At 32.3% G+C, this 25,238-nt stretch overlaps 1 protein-coding gene and 1 pseudogene across 6 annotated transcripts in view; one reads left to right on the top strand and one right to left on the bottom strand.

The window, feature by feature from the left end:
• The window catches only part of HERC4 (HECT and RLD domain containing E3 ubiquitin protein ligase 4), a 123,076-nt gene that overhangs the window by 41,271 nt on the left and 56,567 nt on the right, over positions 1 to 25,238 (top strand). For all 6 annotated transcript variants that reach the window (XM_010951700.3, XM_045514246.2, XM_010951702.3 and 3 more), the window contains exons 5-8: positions 3,010 to 3,231; positions 4,334 to 4,425; positions 12,252 to 12,382; positions 17,047 to 17,207. In XM_010951700.3, the coding sequence (XP_010950002.2) occupies positions 3,010 to 3,231; positions 4,334 to 4,425; positions 12,252 to 12,382; positions 17,047 to 17,207 (606 nt within the window). The remainder of the gene's footprint in view (positions 1 to 3,009; positions 3,232 to 4,333; positions 4,426 to 12,251; positions 12,383 to 17,046; positions 17,208 to 25,238) is intronic.
• Positions 12,451 to 13,981, bottom strand: LOC123615866 (large ribosomal subunit protein eL21-like; annotated as a pseudogene).

Raw genomic sequence — 25,238 nt, 5'->3', positions numbered from 1 at the left:
AGCTTTATTACTTGATACTTTAATTCAGCAGAAATTCCTCCAACTTTGTTCTTAAAAGATTGTTTTGGTTCTTCTTGATCCTTTTCATTTCCATATACGTTTTAGAATTAGCTTGTCAGTTTTCACAGATACTTTGATTATTGGGATTTTGATTGGGATTGCTTTGTCTCTCAAGTCAATTTGAGGAAAATTTTTACAATATTGAGTCTTTCAATTCTGTAACATGCTATAGCCCTCTTTATTATACTTTTAATTTTTCTCAGTAGCATTTTATTTTCTGTGGAGAGGTCTTACACAAATTTTATTAGATTTTTCCCTAGATATTTGATATTTTTGTTATTCTGCATGGTGTCCTTTTCAAATTGTTTATTGCTAGTATATAAACATGAAATTTATTTTGGTGTCTGAGTGTTCTTTAGTCTGCTAAATGCTATTCTGCCATAGCTGGGGAAGTTTATAACTTGCCTAATTTAATTTGATCTCATAGATAAACTTTTTATGAATAGAAATACAGAAGTCGTCTAAGCATCCTGTTACCTTTGTTTGCTTATTTATTTAACTTTTTCATATGCCAGCTAAGGATTATAACGAGTCAGTAAGGAACCTGCATATTATTTGTTTTTTATCATTGAAAAGAAGTTCCAGTGGCTTCATTATCATTATTAATACTTTTAATTTATTAAATGTCCAGTGAGGCCTACTAAGAATAAAACGCTACTAGAGCTGTGGGGAAAAATACAAATAAGTTGAGAAAGAGTTTTAGGAACCATGCCATCTAGTGGAGGAGGCAGATACACAAATAATATAGTTGAGGCGGAAAAAAAATACATACTACTTTTGGTCAAGGTAAAAGTAAAATGCTATGGGAATAAGGAAAAAAGTATAATTAGTTTCAGTCAGTAGAACTGATAACAGTAAGGAAGGGATTGGCATCTAATGCAAGTCTTGAAAGATAATTGGAGGCATGTTGTGAAGTAGCTAGGGGAAATGTTGAGGATTGGCTAAGGTAATAACACTAGTAAAAGTGTAGAATTAGGAAAGTATTTTGTGTATTTGAGTACTGGTGTATAGTTTTTTGTGGGTATTGTGAGAGCACGGGAGACATACTCATCTTTAGTTGAGGGTGAAGTAAAAGATTTGTTACAAAGGGCCTTATATGCCATATAAAGGAATTTGGATTTATTCCATCTAAGGAATAAAGTAGGGGGATGAGGTTGGCATCCTTGTATTCTTTGTTTTTACTTTGCGTCCTCCTCTTCTGATGCTTTGGTAGCTAAATCCAAGATAAATTTAAACCCAAAGGTTTTACTAATGAGGACAGTTTTCTACCATACTTAAAGGTATTCTTTTGCCTTATTCAGCTTCGTGTTTTAACAGTATCGTATTTATTCAGTGGAATTTTTTTTTGGATCACTCAGCATGAACTGGGCATATTAGGGTGTACAGTAAATGATGGTACACAGTACACTACTAGCCTTTTTGGTACAGACACACAAATAACAATATAATCACATATTGTGAGAAAGGACTGTAAAGGAAAAAGTTAGGATATTTAGATCCTATAATGGGGAGACTGAACTTAATCTGGGAGATCAGGGAAGGCTTCCTACAAGAAGACAAAGATGAGGGGAAGGTTGAGGCAGAGGAAACAGCAAGTATGTGAGAATGGGCATTGGAGAATGTAAAGGAAGGTGTGTATGGCTAGAGTACAGTGAGTGAGGGGAGAGACTCGTATGAAATGAGCTCAGAAACATAGGTAGATCATACAGAGCCTTATAAGCCTTGTTAAAACTGTGTATCCCAAGAGCAGTGAGAATGCACTAACATACTTTTTTTCAGATGAGCAACATTATCAAATCTACATCTTTTGGTCAACTCATTTGAGATTATAAAACAAACACACAGACATATGAAATTTATAGAACAGTTAATTTGAAACTTTATCCAGACCATTATTATGGTGTCTGCCATTTGTCAAATCTACATTTTTATATCTTTGTGTATATACAGAAGTCTGCTAGTATGTGCCTAGAGTATTCTGGAAGCAGTTGGTAAAAGTGGTTGTCTCTTGGGAGAGGAACCAGGGGTCTAATTTGGAAGGAAACTTTTAAGAGTTGTCTATTTTATAGTATGAATTTTTAAAAAATCAGTTACAATGTGTCAGTTATTAGTTTAGTGCTATTTAATTAAGAAAAATAAGTAAAAAGATGTCTAAAGTTGCAAAAATGGTTCCAGTAGGGGCGCAAATGTGGCAAGTAGGGAGAACTATTATAGGAACCGGGTGAAATGGTGAGGAGTGGATCTATTTGCCATATTTTTCTGTAGAAAGGAAACTATATAACTTGGTGATAGAAGATAGATTGTTAACAATCTGTGTGTAAGAGAGGAGATGAGTATGAAGGACGACTCCTTATGTCTGTGACTTATGTCGTGTGTTGCTGAATCAGTTAAGATGTCATTTACTGAAAATGGGGGACACTAGGAAGAGGTCCAGGTATGGGAGATAGGATGGGGGTTATGAATTGAGTTGAAGGCATGCTGCGCTGGGGATGCCTCTGAAGTATCCAAGTATAAATGTCAGATAAACAGTTGGATACATGAGTTTATTGCTCAGAGAAAAGATCTGGGCTAGAGCTATATTTTTAATGTGATCAGCATATAATTGATAACTGAAGCCTTGAGCTTGGATCATTGTCTCTTGGGAGAAATCATAGAATAAAAATGAGACATGAGGAATATTAAAAAGAAACAGTCCTTTCTTAAGGAGCATCAGGAAATGAGATTACCTCCAGTTATGTGACTTACTCATCAGTAAATCAGTAAAGTGAGTCAAACTAAAAGTCTACTAATATAGAATATTCTAGGTAGTATTATGTTTCCATATAAGAAATAAATTTAGTAAGAGTAAATGTTATTTTCATCTGAGAAGAATACCCCCGAGCTGATGATCTTCAAATGAAATTTTGTGTGTGTGAGAAAAATAATTAATTTTATGATTTTCTTTTACAGCAAGTGAAGTCTTCTGTTGGGGACAGAATAAATATGGCCAGTTGGGTTTAGGCATTGACTGTAAAAAGCAAGCGTCACCACAGCTGATTAAGTCTTTACTTGGAATCCCTTTCATGCAAGTTGCAGCAGGAGGCGCCCATAGTTTTGTACTTACCCTTTCTGGAGCTATCTTTGGATGGGGACGCAACAAATTTGGTCAACTAGGTCTTAATGATGAAAACGGTATGTTCTCATTATTTATAGATAAATATACTTTTAAAAAGAGATGATCTTTTGAGATGGAACAGTGAGTCTTAGTGTCAGAGAGAAATGTACCCTGATCTTCCCTGATGTGAAGATGGGATGATAGGTTAATTAAAAAATTCCGTTTGATAGTAATATTTTTAGGAGATTATGGAAAGGCCAAAAATTTTGTTATAAAAAAATACAGAAAGTGTATCTGGACAAACATCTTTATTGTTGGATGTTTATTAAAAGAAAGTTGAAAAACATTATTTCAAATTGGTACCACATTATCAGCCACTATTGGTAGAAAGAAGCTGTAAAATTATCCTGAAAAGTAATTTAAAGTGTTCGTCTGTTTTTGTTTTTTAAGGAAATATTTAAATCTGAGACATTAAATTAATCACTGTTAACAGTGATGCTGGAGTCTTGAAAATAAGCCTTTTGAATTTTAAAAAATTATAACTACTTAAAACAAGTTGGGATCTTGGAATCTGATTTTTCATAACTACATTAGGTTAAATGCTAATATTTGAAATACAGAAACTAATTTCTTAAAGTTCAACATAATTGTAATGACTTAAACAGACAAAACTGAGTTGTTGATCTAGTAACAGCTGGTAATGATAAACAAATAGTAACTCAAAGAATTTAAAATTATTTTGTTCTGCATAAGAAAAATATATCAGGTTAGAATATTATATCTCCTTTTTGCTACAAAATAGCAGAAACTAATTTTCAAGCTGCTAAAAGTAGGATCCAGTGAGCTTAATTATCATGAAGTAAATGTAAAGAATGATGTGTATATATATTGGAATCAGTCAAATAGCTTTGAAATTCCTTGATTGCTGAGTCCTGTGCAGATTGGCATTTGGGCAGTTTAACACTTAAATTAATCCTTGAGAATCCCTCCTTTATCACAGCAGCATGAGTAGAAAGGCCTGGGAACCCAAATTAGTAGGCTTGTACTACAAAATAATTGAATTGTAGTTAAAAATTATGTAGTCATCACTGTCTACTGAGTTTGGGAGGCTGTAGAGAAGCATTTTGGAAGGGTTTTAATTTTAAAAATACTGTTAATGTCTCTTGTTGGAATTTTCAGATAGGTATGTTCCTAATTTGCTAAAGTCACTAAGAACTCAGAAAATAGTTTATATTTGTTGTGGAGAAGATCATACTGCTGCACTAACCAAGGTATTGTACTCATAAAACTTCTTTATTATTACTCATGGTAGTTATTTTATGGTTAGTGAATGTTTTCATGATATTTACATTGAAACTTGGATGTTATTGATGTCCAAAAGTGAATTATCTTGAAAAAATGGACAGATTATCTGTTCTCAAAAACAATTTACCTTAATTTTCAACTTTGTTTCATGTTATGAAATGTGAAGTGATCTACTATGAAATGTGATGTTAATATATATTACTGAGTTTATCAGCTTCATGTGAAATACTGCTTAAATAATACTTTGAATTAAATAATTCGTTTTTAGTTTGTTAGGCTTGCTGCGCTTTGTGTATCAATCCTGTTTAAATTGCATAACTTTGCCTAATTTTAATTTAGCTCCCATGTGGCTTATAAATATGGCAGGTAATAGAGGAGACTAAATCCCTCTATTATGCATAGGCCAAGTATTATGCAAGCAGTTATAATGAGCTTGCATCACAGTTTTGTTCCAACTCTGACCTCTCACTTTCTTGAGTATGTACCAGTTCAGTATTAGCACCGTGTCTCTAGCAATTAGAAGTAAGATGAAAATAAAAACATTAAACTAACTGTCACCAGCAAAGTTGCTTATTATAGTCATGTTAATATAAATGAACTGGAAAGTTACTGGCTAAATTAAAAATTAATGTTTTTACTTCTTTTATCTGCATAGTAGATAAAATTGGCAAGAAAAAATTGACTTCTGATCAGATTTATAAAATTCTACACGCTTACTCCCACATTGGGAATTTTAGAATAAGAATTATTCTCATCCTCATCAAATATAGCATACTGAAGATACTTTAACTTTTGTAATTGGTCATAATATTTTAAATTTTTCTTAATTTTGTTACTTCCCTTTGTGTAAGGAAGTTTTACTATACCTGCCAACCTTATTATCATATTTTATTGATTTTTATCATTCAGATTACAAATGCAATCACCAAAGTCTTATTAAATCATGTTGGCCTCATAGCACAGGGCACTATATTCAATATATTGTAGTAACCTATAATTAAAAAGAATATGACAGTGAGTATATGTATGCATATGTATGATTGAAACATGCTGTACACCAGATATTGACACAACATTGTAAACTGAGTATACTTCAATTAAAAAAAAAAGAAACAAAATGGAATAACTTAGCAACAAAAAAAATCATGTTGGCAAGTTAAAAATTTTAGTCATTCTCTTTTGTCATTGGTATTCGGAAGAAATAAGGTTATGTTGAATATAATGGTGAAAAATATTTTGTATAATATCATTCCTTAGGACTAACTTTGTGCTAGACTCACATGTTAATGATTTCAAATGCAGGCTTTCAGATAACCACTCATCTTATTTTCCCAGGATTTCTAACTCTTTATTAAGTTTTTTCTAAAATGCTGATTCTGTTAGCCTTCTGTCTTCCTCTCTCAAAACAGTAGCTGGTGATACTTGTTCACTGGAATTTTTGATGTATGTAATTTTTAACAAAAATCGGATAGTTCTAAATATTTCAAAAGTAAAATATTTTATTTTCCCTTGGTGTAAGTTAGAATATGGTTCTGTCTCAATGTCTTTTGCTTTTCTGGAAGAATTTCTTGCAAATAGATTAGGATTGCTTTATGAAGCAGTTTCCCTGTGCAAAACAAACAAAAATTATATGAGGAAAAATTTTAGAACAAACTTTTAAAAGCAGAATAAATGGAAAAATATGCATGTTAATTGATATGAGGACACTACTGTGTCAAATTTTTTTATAAAAATGTCAATTTTTTCAAGTTTTTTTTTTTTTACAATTCACTCTGCAAATCACATATACATGCACATTTTGACTTATCAATCCGTTAGCAATTTTAAGAATCTATCCAAAAGATAAGAAATTATGTATACACAAAGCCATTTATTGTGGTAGTATTTTAATAACAAAAGAACAGAAGAAATCCAAATGCCCATCAGTAGCAGCCTGGTTAAACAAACTGGGAACTCCACTGTGTGGAGTACCATGACCTGTAGAACAGAATGAGGAAGATCTGTGTTTTATGTTGTGGAGTGATCTTTGGGATATGTTGTTAAAAAGAGTAAGATACAGAATAGTTGCCTTTTGTATAAGAAGAGGTTAAATATAAACATATTACATGTTGTTTATATTTAAAAAGAATTAATATCTAGACCAAATGAACCTTACCTTATAGTTTTGACTTTGGAACCTAGAAACTGTTATACACAATTAAAAACTTGTATATTAAAGTAATTCTTAAAAATTAAAAACAAAAAGATAGGTAGCGGCACTATGGAGAAAAGAATTCTTTTAGTCATTTTAAAATACAATATTTTATTGTATCTCACTAATGGGAAATAGCCTAAAGATAAACCGAATTCAGAAAGAGATCTTAAACTGCGTTCTGTAGTCTTATTGTTAGTAGTAAAATTGATTGTGTTATTTTCAGCATATTGCTTATGGAGTAGGATAGAGCAAATAAGTACTTATTTTACTGTCATTAGAAACTATGCTTTCCATCTTAAGAGAAAACAGATATAAAATGGTAGGAATTAAATTAAAAGTTCCTAGAAGTAACTAAACGTGTGCAATCTGGAAGCAATGAGCATCTCTTGATTGTTGTATACTCTGTACTAAAAGGAACCAGGGCTTCTTGGAGAAGACTGATTCCACATCTGGGGCAAAAAGAAAAAGTATGAAAATATGTTTTGGGCATGTTGTGTTACAGAAAAGGAATGAGTACTATAAGATCATATAAGAAGGACAATTTGAAGGAGCTTTCAGTGGTTAACAAATAATGTCTGAAATAAATGGAAATATACCAAGTATATAAAAATCTGTGATTTCATAATGATACTCCTTTTACCCAAATCAATACAAAGCAAACTTCATTGCTTATCTTTCTAGGTTGCTAGGACAACTCATTTTTCTAAAAATCAGCAAATGAGGAAGAAGCATTTCACCTGCCTCTTATTTGCAAATTGTATTTTAGAGTAACTTAATAGTTGATCAGTTAAGTGCCCTATGGAAGAATTTCAGCTAATGAATCTGGAAGAAATAGTAAGATTAGAAAATCTATCTCCATTTTATCTCCATTTAATTTCTACTCCATAATGAAATAACGGATCTAAGCAAAGATCAACATCAAGCTTAATGGGAATAGATGAGGCTGAAACACATTGACCCACTTACTTATTTTTAACATCACCAATCAGACGTGTACTTTCTGACTTGATATAATAAAATAATCAGAAAAATTTAAACATGACCTCTATATTAAATAATTTTAAAGAAATGAATATTAAAGGAGTCAGCTCATCGAGAGGATTTAACAATTGTACCTATATATTTTTCCAACACAGCAAATATTAAGAAATATTAAGCAAATATGAACAGATCTGAAGACAGAAGTAGCAACACAGTAATAATAGTAGGGGACTTAAATACCTTACTTTCAACAAAGAATAGATTATCCACATGGAAAATCAATAAGGAAATATTTGACTCGAAGTGCATATTATATCAAGTGGACCTAGAAGACATATGCATAAAATTTTATCTGCCAGTAGCAGAATACGCATTCCTTTTAAGCACACAATGGAACATTCTGCAGAAGAGATCATCAAATAAAGTCTTAACGAATATAAGACAATTGAAATCATAACAAATATGTTTTCTAACCACTGTAGTATGAAACTAGGAATCATTAACAGGAAGAAAGCTGGAAAATTCACAAATACATGGAAATTAAAAAGTACACTCCAGAACAATCATTAAGTCAAAGAAGAAATAAAAGGAAAATTAAAAAATATCTTGAGACAAAGGAAAATGGAAACAACATAACAAAACTTACTGGATGCAGCAGAAGCAGCTCTAAGAGGGAACTTTATAGCAATAAACACTTCATTAAGGGAGAAAAAACTAACAGCCTAACTTTATACCTCAGGAAACTAGGGAAAACAGCAAACTAAGCCCACAGCAGAAAGAAGGAGATTACAAAGTTTAGAGCAGAAATAAATGAAATAAGAGACTAGGAAAATTTTAGAAGAAAATAACACAACTAAGAACTGTTTATCTGAAAAGATTTTTTTTTTTTTAATGGACAGATCTTTAGCTAGACTAAGAAAAAAAAACTCAGGAAATGGAGACATTACAACTGATACTGCTGAAATACAAGGTTCATAAGAGACTGTTGTCAACAGTTACTTACCAACAAATTTTATCAAATAACCTAGGTGAAACAGATATATTCCTAGAAGCATACAAACTACCTAAACTGAATCATAAAAAAGCAGAAAATCTGAATATACCTTGATAGAATAAGCAGACTGAATCAGTAATCAAAAGTCTCCCACCAGAGAAAAAAATAATTAACACCAGTCCATATTAAACTCCTATGAAAAACAGAAGTGGAGGGAACATTTCTAAACTTATTTTATGAGGCCAGCATTATCCTGATACCAAAAACACTGCAAGGAAAGAAAATTATAAGCCAGTATCCCTCATAAATATAAATACAAAACTCCTCAATACTAGCAAACTAAATTCAGCAGCACGTTTAAATGATTATATATCCAATGACCAAGTGGGACTTATCCCCAGGATGCAAGGTTGGCTCAGCATTTGCAGATCAGTCAGTGTACAACACCATATTAACAGAATGAAGGATAAAAATCGTATGATCAGCACAATAGTTGCAGGAAAAGCATTTGACAAAATTCAACATCCTTTCATGATAAAAACTCTCAACAACATGAGTATAGAGGGAACATACCTCAACATAATAAAGGTCATCTATGGCAAGCCCACTACTAACATAATACTTAATGGTGAAAAGTTGAAAGATATTCTTCTAAGATCAGAAATAAGACAGGATGCTTGCTCTCACCACTTCTATTCAAGGTAGTACTGGAAATTCTAGCTAGGGCAATTAGGTGAGGAAAAAAACAAAGTATCCAAATTAGAAAGGAAAAAGTAAAATTGTCTCTTGTTTGCAGATGACCTGATATATATAGAAAACCCTAAAGACTCCATGAAAAATCCATTAGAACCAGTAAACAAATAAAGTGAAGTTACAGGATACAAAATTAACATACAAGAATAAGTTGCATTTTTATATGGTAGAAACAAACTCTCTGGAACAGAAATTAAGAAGCAGTCTCGTTTATAATAGCATCAAAAACAATAAAATACTTAGGAATAAAGGTACACTAAACAGATGAAAGACCTGTACACTAAAAACTGTATCAGTGAAAGAAATTGAAGAAGACGGAAGTAAGTGGTAAGATATCTCTTGTTCTTAGAATAGAAGAATTAATATAGTTAAAATGTCTATACTACTCAAAGTGACCTACAGAGTCAATGCCATCCTTATCCAAATTCCAATGGCATTTTCCACAGAAATAGAACAACCTTACAATTTGTATAGAATCACAGAAGACCCAGAATAGGCAGAATAATCTTGAGAAAGAAAAAGTGGAGGCATCACTTTTTCTGATTTTAAATTATATTACAAAGTTACAGTAATTAAAACAGTATGATACTGGCATAAAAACAGACACATGTACCAATCAAACAGACCAGATAGCCCAGAAGTGAACCTATCTTTTTTTTCGTAGTCTAAAGATCTGTCTGTTAAAAAATACATATTTTCAGAAAAACAATTCTTTGTTGTGTTATTTTCTTCTAAAGTTTTCCAAGTCTCTGTTTCATTTATTTCTGCTCTAAGCTTTTTAATCTCCTTCTTTCTGCTAACTTTGGGCTTAGTTTGCAGTTTTCCCTAGCTTCTTGAGGTATAACGTTAGGCTGTTAAGAGTTTTTTTTTTCCCTTAATGGAAGTGTTTATTGCTATAAACTTCCCTCTTAGAGCTGCTTCTGCTGCATCTCGTAAGTTTTGTAATGTGTTTCCATTTTTATTTGTCTCAAGATACTTTTTTAAAAAATTTTTATAAAAGGCAAATATTAACAAGGATATGGAGAATAGGGGGACTCTGTACACTGCTGGTGGGTGGGAAACAGTATAGAGATTTTTCAAAAAATTGCAAATAGAACTACATGTCCCAGCAATCCCACTTTTGAGTGTATATCTGAAGGAAATGAAAACAGGATCTCAAAATGATAACTGTACTCCCATGTTTATTGCAGCATTGTTCATAATAGCCAAGACATTTAAACAACCTCAGTGTCCATTTTAGACAAGTGGATAAGGGAAATGTGATGTGTACATGCATACACACACACGGAATGTTATTCAGCCATAAAAAAGGGAAAATCTTTCCATTTGTGACAACATAAATGACCCCGGATAACATTATGCTAAGTGAAATAAGCCAAAGACAGATACTGTATGGTATCACATATGAAATTGTGAAACAAAATAAATGAAGGAAAAAAAGAAAATAGAAAGTCAAATTCATAGAAACAAAGAGTAGAATGGTAGTTGCCATGATCTAGGGGTGCGGGAAAATGAGATAAAAACTTCTGTTAAAAGATGACTAAGTTCTGAAGATCTAATGTACAGCATGATGACCATATTTAACAGTACTGTATTCTATACTTGAAATACATAGATACTAGGTCTGAAGCATTCTCAACCAAAAAAAGAAAGAAATCTGAGGTGATAGATGTGTTAGTTAACTTGACGGTGGTAGTCATTTCACAGATTATATGTATGTCAAGTCATATACACTTTAAATATGTACAGTGAATAATGAATATGTACAAGTGAATAAGGCCAAAACTAGAAAAAAAAGAAATAAAAATGGACACTTCTGTCCTTTCTATCAAAAAAAGGGAAGTAATGTTTTTTGTAACTATGATAATAGTATTGTGTTACGTATTTTTATCTGTTAGAAATAGATGCCATTAAAGATACATACACATCATAACTCATAAAAAAATACAAATTTAAAAAAATAAAAAAAGATACATACACGTTTATAAATGAAGTGATTTAATGACCGCAGTTTGCTTTAAAGTACTCCAGTACCTTTTTTTTGCTTTAAAATACTTCCAAAAATATCAAACTGTTGCTAGTTCTTGAAACTGAGTGATAGTTATGTATATGTAATCACATTTTATATATATGTATGCGTGTGTGTGTGTGTATATAGGTATATGTCTTTACTTTTGTTCATTTGTTTGAAATCTCCCATGACAAAATTTTAAACAGAAAAATCAATTTTCTTACATAGCAATCTGTATAAGTACTTATTTCCTGCCTTCATCATTTAACAGCATATATTTGTATACATAGCTGTAACTATGAAGAAAAGCAGTTGAATTGAAAAATACTAATCATGCTTGTGTTAAGCTGTCAGGAATTACTTTTTAAGAACATAATCTTTAATCAACTTATGTATTTTTGTAATATCTTGAAGACCGTCTGTATTGTAACTATATACTAAGAATAGCTGTAGTTGTGCACTGTCTTTTTGCAGAGCTACTTTGAAAACTGAAAGTGAATATACCATTTTTAGGTTTTATGAAATTTTATAGTTGTACTTGGTACTCAACAAGGATATAACGATAGTAAAGGGGAATGCAAAAAATAATTATTACTATCTATTTAATTATAACTTCAACTAAATATCTTGCAGTGATGAGAACATAATTAAATACTTTCGAATATGTGAAAATAGTCATTAACCTGGGACTCTTGGGTTTAAGACATTTTACCTTGAAAAGTCAGCTATCATCTGTTAAATTGTGAAGACAATAAGAAGAGAAAATTTGACTCTGTATTAAAAGATTTAACTTATTTTCCTGAAGATTATTTTCTTTTATCAGGCCTTCAAATAACAAAGGGTTTTATCTTTTTTTTAGGAAGGTGGAGTGTTTACTTTTGGAGCTGGAGGGTATGGTCAGTTGGGTCATAACTCTACCAGTCATGAAATAAACCCAAGGAAAGTTTTTGAACTTATGGGAAGCATTGTCACTCAGATTGCTTGTGGAAGGTAAGCTGTTATGTAGAAGAGTATTTTGATCTCTATAATATAATTATTTAGGGTTTTTTAAATACCTGCTATGCCATAAATCCATAGAGAATGGCTTCCAGCGGCTCAGGCTCCTTTCCATTGCTTCTTACAAAGTGTGCTTCTCTCAGTGGAACAAGCTGGTACTTCATTTGAACTTGAGTACCTTTCTCTTTGGCTTCCTTTTTTTTCCTGGTCATTTTCCTTCAATCTTCAGGAAGATTATCTTGGCTTTTAAGAGTGCTTAATATGCTCAATATGTACATTAATTTTCTTTGCAAGAAGAAATCTTGCCCTTAATTTATTTGTTTACTACAGTGCCAGTAGCATGCAGGGTAACATTGTAGACCCTTCAGTTTGTCATGGTAACATTTGTGGGGTATTCCTTTTTGAACAGTGACTATTCCCTTGTGTCTACAGGATCATGTTTCTTAAAGATTTGCATGAATGTGGCTAAAGGAACAACTTAATGTTTTCTAAAAAGCCTAGAGAAGTTATAGGGGTATCTGTACTCTTTCTCTTTGTATTGATCATTTTTTGCAAATTACTGGAACATAGTAGTTCCAGCTGAAAGTTGGGATTTTTTTAATGAATTATGAATCTAATAATCTAAAATAAAAAACATTCTCTCCTAAATGCCTAATTTGCTGCTAAGGGATCATTGGAACAGGAGAAGCATCTTTTATATTGATTATTTTACCTTCCTTTCTTTGAAGCAAATTTATCTGAGGCAAGATATTAATAATGTAAATGCAGTACTGCTTCAATAAAAAATATAAATGCAATACTGTATATTAGCACTAAATAAATATAATTTACTGTATATAACATCAGACTTGAAGGGAAACTATAGATCATTTTTTTCCTTTGCTTTTCTACCTTTTTTTCTTTCTAAAGAATGGAGAAATTGACCAATTAATTACTTAACACAAAAGATTAGTTAGTGGTGAAAGCTGAATTTGGAATACTGGTCTCATGATTCCCAGTTCTTGGGAGTAAATACAAGAGTCAGAGCTTTGAAATTATGCTTCACCTTTGGTGGATTAAATTTTGATGGACTCAGAAGCAAAATATCCTTTGGTTGATTAACTCAATTTTGACCACTTAGCTTAATTTTTTTCCACCTAGTATGTATCTTTATAATATAGTTTAGTTTTCCAATAGTTAATTCAAATACAAAGAATTACACTGTAGGTAGCATTTGGTGACTTTTTTTTTTTTTTTGACATCATGCTGTATGATTGATTATCCATATGTGTATAACTATGATTCTTCATTAGTTTTTATTGTTGTGTATTACTCAATTATATGTGTATATAGTTATTTACTCATTCTATTACAGGTGGGCACTTGAGTATTTCTATTTTTTGGCAATTATAAATAATGTTACTCTGAACATTTATTATATTATATATGTAAACTTTAATATTTCTAAAATGTAAACCTGGAATGGAATTTCTGGGTCATAGAGTATGCTTAACTAGAATTTTGCAGGTTAATGTCACCCTATTTACCAGAATGATTATACCAGTATACCTTACCATCAATATTATATAAGAATTCCTGTATCCTTGTCACCATTTGGTATTATTAGACTTTAAAATTTTTGCTAATCTCTTTGATATATTGTGTTACTTAATCATGGCTTTTAATTTGCATTTCCATGATTTAATAGGGATTATGTTGCATCTGTAGATCACTTTTGGAAGTACTGACATCTGAACAATATTAAGTCTTTCAGTCCATGAACGTGGGATGTCTTTCCATTTATTTATGTCTTCTTTAATTTCTTTAGTAATGTTTTGTAGGTTTCATTGTATATCTTTTATGTATTTGCTTTCTGTATGCCTTATACTTTTTTGTTCCTGATTTCTTGCATTACTGTCTTCTTTTGTGTTTATTTTTTTGCAGTGAAATGTTTTAGTTTCCTTCTTACTTCCTTTTCGGTATGTTCTTTAGTGATTTTTATTTTTGTGGTTACCGTGGGGATTACATTTACTATCCTAAAGTTACAACACTCTTAACTCAAATTTAGACCATGTTAACTTCAATAACATACAAAAACTGTTCCTATACAGCTCTGTACCTACCCCCTGTCAGTTATTAGTGTCGCAAGATAACTTTTGTATATATTGTGTGTCCAAAATCATAAATTAATAATTTAATGCTTTAGTCTCTTGAATTCTATAGAAAACAAAATTTAGAGAAAACAAAACAAAATTACAATAATATTACCTTTTATACTCACCGATGTATTTACCTTTACTGAGATCTTTAGTTTTTCATATAGTTTCAAGTTACTGTCTAGTGTCCTTTCATTTTAACCAGAAGACAGCCTTTCAGATAACTCTGAGGAATTGCTCCAGAGAAGCATGGTTTTCAGCATAGTTTTGTATCTTATCAGATTAAACAAGTCAGGTTAAACATTAAACAAGTCAGGGATACATACATTCCTTCAAGATTTCAAGAAAAAAAAAAAACAAAACAAATCAGCATGTACACTGTGAGTTCATATGGCCTTGGCACCTGAGAAGAGAATTTTATCATCAAAGATACACCAGCATTGGCATCCCAGGAGGGAGGCATTTAATCTTTATTTTTAACATGGACATTTCTTTACTTGTGGTCAGTGTGCCCTTTTGTTTAACAATTAAGTCACGTGAACAGTGTATGTTTGAAAAGTCACAAACAGGCTGTTTCAGTTAGCTGAAAACTCAAGTTAACTTATGTGTAAGCCAGAATGACTTCCCTGTATCTCACTCAAGATGTAAAAATTTCTTTTATCTATACATTGAGAAATCATTACAGATGTAATGTAGTAAACGTGAGGGTTCATTCTGTGGGTTTGGACAAATGTATAATGATTTATATCCACCATTATACTATCATAGAGTAATTTCACTGCCCTAAAAATCCCCTGTGTTCCCCTGTCCATCCCCCCACCAACCCTTTGCAATCACTGATTTTTACTCTCATAGCTTTACCTTTTCCAGAATGTCATATAGTTGGAATCACATAATGTATAACCTTCTCAGATTATCTTCTTTCACTAGGTGATATTAACTTATGGTTCCTACATGATTTTTCATGGCTTGATTGCTAATTTCTTTTTAGCACTGAATAATACTGCTTTCTCTGGATGTACCAGTTTGTTTATGCATTCACCTGCTGGACATCTTGGTTGCTTCCAGGGTTTGACAGTTATGAATAAAGCTGCTTATAACATCTATGTGCAAGTTTTTGTGTGGACAGTAGTTTTTAACTCCTTTGAATATATAATGCGGAGCACAGTTGCTGGAATTTATGGTAACGGTATGTTTAGTTTTGTAAGAAACCACTAAACTGCCTTGCAGAGTGGCTGTATTTGCATTCCCAGTTAGTTTTTTTTTTTTTCCCTGAGTGGGCCATACTTTCCAATTTCTTAGCATTCCTTGTGATTTTTTGCTTTTTGAAAACTGGACATTTGAACCTAATAACATGGTAACTCTGTGTGTCAGTTTTTACTTTTGAAGCTGTGTGCTTAAGTGCATAAAATTTAAATTTCATCTCTTTTTGGTGAATTAAACCTTTTGTCATTGTGATGGTGATCCTCTAGATCTCTAGTAACATTCGTTATTTCCTTAAAGTCTGTTTTATCTGATGTGAATAGTGGTACACCTGCTTTAAATATATTTTTACTTATTTATTTATATATATATTTTCAATCTCTGTCTTTTAAGTCGACCATTATGTCCCTTTTGTTTGGTTTTTTTATAGTTACTAGTATATTTGGGTTTAAACCTGCCATTGTGTTTTGTACTGTTTGTGCTACTACCTGTTTTCATTTTCTTCCTTTTCTTTTTTGCCTTTCTTTAGATTGATAATTTTTTAAGTCAGTTTTATTCCCTCTACTCCTTTGGAAATTTGGAAACTTAAAATTGTTACTCTAGAAATAACAACATTAATCTTTAATTTATATTAATACTTTTTCCCTTCCTCCAGGAGTTAAGAGCTCCATTTACCTTTCCCAACTTTTCATTCTGTATATATTTTTAAACGCCACAAGAACATTGTTTTATATAGTCAGTATACCTTTAGAAATACATCTACATACATTTACTACCTTTTTTTCCCTCTTCATTTTTCCAAGTAGTATCATTTTCCTTTTATCTGACCACCCCCTGGAATTTTCTTTAAGTAGATCTGTAGGTGGCAGACTCTTGTCTTTCACCTTTCCTTTAGAAAGGAAATACTGTTTTATCATGCATTTTTATATACTCAGTTCTTATCCTAAAACGTTTGAGTGATGACCAGAACCTGACAGAGAGGGAAGTGGGTGGAGAACTTGATTGGACAGCTAGATGCTACTTACAGAGCTGAATTGTCTATTGTAATCGTCTGTCTATTCCAGTATAGCTCTGAGCCTTTTAAAGCTTGATCTTCTTGGGAATTTTCTAGACTGTGCTTATACAATCTGCCTGTGCGATACAGAATTCATTCAGTACAGAGGAAGGCTATTAATAAACAATGTGTACAGAAAATTTTAGAATTGTAATGGTTTTATTTCTTTTTGAAGACAAAAATTATATAGGTAATATTTGCTATGCTTTTCTAAATGTAAATTAAAAGTAACCTTAAGTCTGAGATTTTCTATCATTTTACTCTAGGCAGCACACTTCTGCTTTTGTTCCTTCATCAGGACGAATTTATTCTTTTGGACTTGGTGGTAATGGACAACTAGGAACGGGCTCAACAAGCAACAGAAAAAGTCCTTTCACTGTGAAAGGAAATTGGTTTCCATATAATGTGCAATGTCCTCCAGATTTTGGTAAGTTCTTTTATATTAAATCTTTGCTACAAACATTAAAGTTACTGTTAAAACATTGCTCTTAAGAGATAAACTTTTCTATGTTTAAAATGAAAGAATTTCAAGCTGCATTGTTCAGTGAAAATAGCAAGTAATGAAACACCGCTTGTGGTTGCTTAGTTTGTTTGTGTTTGCTTATACATGCATAAGGAAACTCAGGATAAATAAAATAATGAAAATGATTTCAGACGGTTGGGCATTTTGGGAACTGGATGGTTGCTAGATACCAGTGGGAAGGAAGTGTGTCTTTTTTTTTTTTTTTTTTAAATTATGGTACAATACACCTAACAAAATTTATGAACTTAACCATTTTTTAGGTACATAGTTCAGTAGTGTTAAGTACATTCGCATTGTTGTGCACCTAACCTCCAGAGCTCTTTTCATCTTGAAAAACTAAAACTCTATGTTCATTAAACAACGGGTCTCCCTTCACTCTTCCCACTAGCTGGCAACCATGCTACAGTGTTTCTGTGAATTTGACTTCACTCTAAGTACCTTATAAGTGGAATCGTACAGTATTGGTCTTTTTTATGATTGGCTTATTTATAAACTTAGCATAATGTCCTTAAGGTTCATCCATGTTACAGTAGGTGTACTTTTATCCCACATTTTGTTTATCTGTGAATTGCTGGTGGACATTTGCATTGTTTCTACCTTTTAACTATTGTGAGTAATGCTGTTATAAACATGGGTATTTGGCAGATATCTCTTCAGGACCCTGCTTTCAATTCTTTTGGGCATATATGAGACTTTAAAATTGTATAACATTTTCTAATTTTTTGAAATTTAAGCCATATGAATATATTAACTATTCAAAATATTAAAAATTTTAAAAATACTTTTAATATTTATATTGCTTTAGCCAAATGTATAATTTATCTATTTTTCTTTTCTGTTATTCTTTCAATAGATCTGATTATTTTTTCATTGATATTTACTAATTAAATTCAAACTGTTATTTAAGCAGTTTGAAGTATTAAGATGCTATTTTCTCATTTACTTCTTAAATATACTGCAACCAAAATGTACTTTTAAAAATATTTCCTTTACCATCCTAAACTATTCCTTAGAATTGTTTTCTTGTTTATTTTTATCTGTTTGATTTTCTTTGGGATTTTTCTGAATTATGGAACTTGAGTTGAAACTGCATTCAGTGATGCACATACTATGAAGGTTGACATTTGAAAAGCTCTATAACTTTTTATTATGAATAACCTTGAAGTTTTTGTTTTTTGGGGTTTTTTTTTGGTAGCTGAAAGACTGTCTTGAATTAATACTTAATATTTAGCAAAATTCAGGATATGGCACTTTTTTTTTTTCTTGTTTTTGGTTTGATTTTGTGTTATGGCTTCATTTTCTTCCAGTTACCCTTAGGTTTGGAACCTGCATTTATTTTAGTAGTATTGTTCTTTTTCTTGTGTCTTCAGGAGCATGTTGGTGTTTCATCATATCAGTTTCTTCCACAAGGCACTGTTAATAACTTAACAAAGATATTTTGTAGTTTAAGTCAGCATGGATATTGTAAGGAATTGTGTATTTCTGTTTATAAAGTTTAGTCACTTAGGGATACATTTTGTCACTCTTGAAACTGTATACCTTGAGATTATTTTCATTAAAGGGGAGAAAGGAAATGGAGTTTTAAAATTAGCAATTTTGCTACAATTTAGTTTCATTAAAAAATTGTTGATTCACAGTAGCCAAAAGGTGTAAACAACTCAAGTGTCCATCAACAGATGAATGGATAGAAAAATGTGGTGTACATACATATATTTGAATACTCAGCCATGAGAAGGAATGAAATTTTGATACGTGCTTTAACATGGAAAATCTTTGAAAACATTATGCTAAGTGAAAGAAGCCTGACGCAAAAGGACAATTATTGTATGATTCCTCTTATATGAGATACCTAGAACAAATTTATAGAAGCAAAAAACACTGGTTACCAGGGATTGGAGGGAGTAGAGAATGAGAAGTTGTTTAATGGGTATGAAGTTTTTGTTTGGGATGATAAAATGTTCTGGAGACAAATAACGGTGGTAGTTTGCACAACATTGTGAATTTACTTAATGTCATGAATTGTCACTTTGAAGTGGTTAAAACAGTAAATTCTATGTTATGTATGTTTTACTACAATTTTATATATATAATACATATAATGGTTGATAATTATTTTGTTCCACACTAAAGCTGTGTAGGATAGGAAATAGTTAAATGTGAATTTAATTTACTCAGCCCCTCTCAAAGTTAAGCCCATAGCCTCCACCATAAATCACATTGTTAGTATAAACTATCTGGTGTGTCCTCAAGGCCACAGGTAAACAAAGACAGTCTTAACGGATATTCCAAAGACTTTGAGATTATCTTCTTGGAGCTGGGCAAAGGTCAAACCTTTCTTTAGAATGTGTAAAGTTTGAACAACTGGAATGCTGTAACAAAATATCATAAACTGAGTGGCTTGAACAACACAAATTTATTGACACTCAGTTCTGGAGGCTAGAAGTCCAAGATCAAGGTGTTGGCAGGGTTGTTTCCTTCTGAGGGTTATAAGAGAGAATCTGTTCCATATGTCTCCTAGCTTTTGGTGGTTTGCTGGCAATCTTCGATATTCCTTGGCTAGTAGGTCTCCTTCATCCTTACATGGTATACTCTTTGAGCATATCTCTGTCCAAATTTTACCCTTTTGTAAAGACACCAGTCATTTTGTATTAATAGGCCACCCTACTCAAGTGTAACTTCAGCTTAAGTAATTAACATCTGCAGTGACCCTGTTTCTGAGAAAGATCACTTTCTGACGTATTAGGGATAAGGACTTCAACATATGAATTTTGGGGGAACACAGTTCATCTCATGACAATGTCCTAGACCTGATGAGTTAATCTTTTTCTACACCAGAGGCATCATAGACATTAGCTCCATAAGTACAGCCAATTTTGTTTCTTAAAATGACTTGCCATATCTAATTCAATAAACATCATTCTCAAATACATTCCAGGAAAGTCTTTGATTGCATAATTGATTTGTTCAATCAATTATGAAACAGGTGCAGACTAGTAAGACCTTCTGAGGTCTCTAAGAGAATCACAGTAGACTCTGAGATGTGGGTTTAATTAGAAGCCTACCTCTTAGGCCAGAGCTATATTAGATAAGCTCATAAGCCTCTTTCGCAGAAAGATTGGGCCCCTCATTCTGTTTCATCTTGCTGTGCCCTGGGTGGTAGTCCGTTAAGAACTCTTTGTCCTTTGGTTATAGTCCTTTAGGCCCCCTTGAACATAAGTTCCCTCTGGTCAGGTGACCTAGAGGTGTTCTGATGGCTGCTGCAAAAATCTGGACCCCAGATGAAAGTGTAGCTCCTTTTGGGAGATACTGGCAAGCTGAAGTGAGAAATGTTTTTTACCGTTTCATTTTAGCTTACCAAAGCAGAGTTTACGAAATTGAGGTGAATTAGATAACTCTGGAAGAAGGAGAAATATCCAGAAAACAGAACATTAAAACAAAGTTAAACATTATGGATCTTCAATTTTCAGTTTCATAAAGCTGCTTATCAACTTAAAAAAAAAAATGAGAAATTCGACTGCAGTCCGCTGGTGTCTTCTGAAGTTATCTAAGCCCATGTCTCCTCAGAAGCCTGTACCCTAGTATCTCTTCTTTGAAGTATATGTGGTTTCAAGTACCTTGTACAGTCATTTTCACAGGGCTCTGAGACTGTTCTCCTTTATTGAAAATACAAAATCTGGCCTATAGCTTATAGGAGAACCTTCAGATAAGCATCAGAGTAAAACAGAAACTATCAGTAGATGACAGAGGCTTAAAATAACTGTGGCTAATTTATTACTGATAATTGTCAGGTGGAAAGATATATAATAATAAATACAGCTGACAAGGAAATTTGATTGTTTCTGTGACATGCAGAACACATGTTACAGACATACCTTGGAGATATTGCAAGTTTGATTCCAGACCACCACAATAAAGCTCATTAGATGAGTTTTTTCGTTTCCTGGTACATATAAATGTAAGGGTTATGTTTATACTATACTGTAGTCCATTAAGTGTGCAGTAGCACTATTTCTTTTTTTTTTTAAAACAATGTATATATCTTTCTAAAAAATATTGCTAAAAAATGCTAACCACCATCTGACAACACACGGTTGCCATAAACCTTCAAAACTGCAGTATCTGCGAAGCACAATAAGCGAGGTATGCCTCTATTCCAAAAGCCTTTTAGACAAGAATGTTTCTAAAGATGATGATTAAGCCTGCTCTCAAAGAAATCAATGATTCTTACATCTGATTTATAAATATGAGTGAATATACCTTTTTATAGATGAAAAAATCTTGAGATATAACATGATAATCCGGAGATTAGTGTTCCAGGAATGACACCATAATATCAAGTAAAGAGTTTCATTAAGTTAGAGATCAGGTTTAGACATCTGTATTTTTATAAAACCCCATTTGAAAACCACTGGCCTAGAAGATAGTAGATGTGAATTAAAGCAGTAAGACTGTACCAGAAAACATGTAAAATAACAACTCAGTAATAAATTAGGATTGACATCACTGTACCACCAGAACTTTGATAAATATAGGAGAGCTTTACAGCTGTTTTGTAAGAGTTTTGAATAGTGTTTACCTTCGTACTTAAACATGTAGAAAGCAAGAACATTGATGAATATCCAGGAGCTTTACATAAATAATTTTTGCAATGTTTTATTAATTACATTTTACCATATTAATTTAACCTAGAGAAGGTTGAATATCTTCTGATTTGACAACTCTTCCCATGCAGCTTTTATAATAGTAACACATCAAACAAACTGATTATTTTCAGCATCTGTTCTTATATGTTGAAAGAATAAATCTTTGTGATTCTCCACATCCTCTTTGGGAAATCTCAAAGATATTTCACTAACACGTAAAAGATATCTTGAGAGTTTTATTTTTCTATGTTTAGGATCTAATGTGGGAAAGTATGTTAGATTGCCACGGCTGCCATAACAAAATACCACAAACTGGTTGGCTTAAACAACAGAAATTTATTTTCTCACAGTTCTGGAAGCTGAAAGCCCGAGATCACAGTGTCAGCAGATTTGGTTTCTTCTGAACCATCTTTCCTTGGCTTGCAGTTAGCTACCTTCTTGCTGTGTCCTTACATGGCCTTTTCTCTTGATGTGTGCATTGCTGGTGTCTCTTCCTATTCTTAAAGGGGCCCTAGGCATATTGGATCAGGGCCACACCCTACAGCCTAATTTTACTTTAATCACCTTTCTAAAGGCTCTGTCTCCAAATACAGTCATATTCTGAGGTACTGGGGCTTACAGCTTCAACATACAGATTTTGTGGAGACACAGTTAAGCTTGTAACAGGAAGAGAAAAATCAAAGTTGTGAGAGGAGGTTGGAATACTTTATTAAAAGATATAGTCATTGATACTTGAGAAATACTACTTAGTTACCCATTTTACCTAAGTGACAGTAAAACATTTCAAAATAAATGTAAATGGTAATGTGATTGAAAAGAACTTTAGTTAGTTCATAAGTGAGGAGTCTTTGTTCTTTTTTCTCCCTTAAATTATGAAAGATAAGGAGGGGGAGGGTATAGCTCAAGCTGTAGAGCACATGCTTAGCATGCAGGAGGTCCTGTGTTCAATCCCCAGTACCTCCTCTAAAAATAAATAAGTAAATAAACCTAATTACCTCCCCTCACCAAAAAAAAAAAAAAAAAAAAATTAAAAAATAAAGACAGACAATAAACATGAACATAAAGCATAGAAAATTATTCTAGTAAGATGGAATTTTCACTCTGGCAGATTTCACAAAAAGTAACAAATAACATTTTACATTACAGGTGAAAGCACAGGGAGCACACTCTTTAAAACTGAGTGAACTTTGCTAAGATTTTAACACATTTTATAGCTTCTTTCAGAGTCAAGTATAAACCAAGGAAGATACAATTTACTTACCGTGTTGTGTCTTATTTATGCTCTTTCATATTGTGGAACAAACTGACAGTTGCTCAAGGACAGTGGTGGTGTTTCAGAGGGTTCATGAGGTCAAAGTGACTTTCATATTAATGCTGAGATGTTATGTATGTTAACATGGAGTGCATTTGTTATTGCTCATCTTCAAATAAATCAATGAATGTTTTTTAAATTTTTTGCTTTTAAATTCTAAAATGGTATGTATTAGTGCTTTTAAACCCTTTGTTGTCCTGAATAAGTTCTAAGTGTGTAAAGGGATCTAGAGACCATCAAAAACTACTCCTTTTCCTTGAGAACCAAGAGCACATACATAGTTGTATCTCTGTCAGTCTTATTCTTAAATACAAGTATGATTTACAGAATTGTAAATTGCTCAAAGACACATTTAGGTAGAGATATTCCTAAATGGTGCTCTCATCAAGACTCAGTAAATGGGACAGGTTGAGGGAGGTGGCCTATTTCAAAGTCTTCACAATTTTTCCTGACAATGTATTTTGTAGAGAGTAAGAGAAAGTGAACTAGCCCTCCTATATATGACAACTTATATTATAAAACTTTAACAGTTAAATCAGATTATTGGTATATGCATAGACATTAGGGTCATTATAACTTAATAGAGATCCAGGGTAAAAATCCCTGTATTGGCAGTGTATATAGGTTTTGTTTCAAATTTAAACTCCATTTGATTGACAGTGGCTCTTGGAGTTATATGTTGAGAAGAACTTTGAGAAAACTTTTGGGATAGAAAAGGGTGCCAGAGTTGTTTAGTGTTGTGTTATAAGGTGGAAGAGGGATAGTGCCTTTTTATAACTTTAAAACAAGGCATCACTAATATGTGCATAAGAGGAAAGAATTACTCAACAAATGAAAATTGGAAGGAGAAGGTCAGTTTAGATCCTAACCTAACAGTATCACTAAAAGAAGTTATAGATGGATTAAAGAGTTAAATGTAAAAAAAAATTCTTACAAGAGTGTAATTCTATGATTTGAGGATGAGAGAAACCTTTCTCAGCATGAAAGTTTCATAGCAATGAAAGTCAAAAAGAATGAGATAAATACATTTGATTTAATGGAAAAAGAAAAATGAGTCAGAATTAAATAATTATTTAGGAAGAATATTTATATTGAATATAACCTGATGTTAGTAGTAGGCTAAATATCCAAAGTGCTCATACATATTGGTGAGAAAAACAGTAAAACACCTAATAAGTAAATAAGACAAACATTTAGACATGTAATAGATAAAGGAAATTAATGGAAATTCTCAATGAGGAAATCCATGTTACTTAAAAAACATGTAAAAATTATTGTCAAAGAAATGCAGATCCAAAAAGCAAAGTGATAGTAAGTAGAAAAGATCAAGCATTAATCTTTCCTATTACAGGATAATGAACTATGTAGTAGATAGGGGTAAGCTAATGGTCCAACTACCAGATGACGAAGTAATGTTAGCATATCATGTTTCAACCCACAGTGAATTAACGGGTCTAAGTATTGGGCATCAGTGGTTACTAACAACACAAAAAAGGAACTCAACTACGTATTTAATGCTTCCTGATGGAAGAACAACCCCTTTCACCACCATGTAATAGTTTTGTCAAAATAATTGACTAATCTAACGAAAGCCTCTTTAGATCCAGCTACCAATTTACAGGAAATACAGAAGATCAAGAAAATGTTAGGAGAAACCTCGAGGATACAATCAGCAAAATCCAGTCTACAGAAAGCTATGTAGGACAAATGACTAGGTTTCACAGACTTTTTTAGAGTAGTAATTAAAAGGAAATTAAGGAAAACAATTTTTGGTGCCTTACTCACAGCCCACAGAAATTCATTCATGTACTGTAGATTAGTCATTCATCTACCTGATGCTTATTTAAATTTTAAGAGGGCAAAATCACATTTTAGGAACAAATTAATAACATCCTGCTAAATCTTAAGGAAGTACACGATTTCAAGTAGACTTGTGAGAATGATGTAGAGAAAAGATTTTAAGGTGAATGATTGGTTTAA

Source organism: Camelus bactrianus, chromosome 11 (genome assembly GCF_048773025.1).
Source record: "Camelus bactrianus isolate YW-2024 breed Bactrian camel chromosome 11, ASM4877302v1, whole genome shotgun sequence".
NCBI classification, from domain to species: Eukaryota; Metazoa; Chordata; class Mammalia; order Artiodactyla; family Camelidae; genus Camelus; species Camelus bactrianus.
Note: the sequence above shows the minus strand (reverse complement) of the source record. Positions and strands in the feature narration are given on the sequence as shown.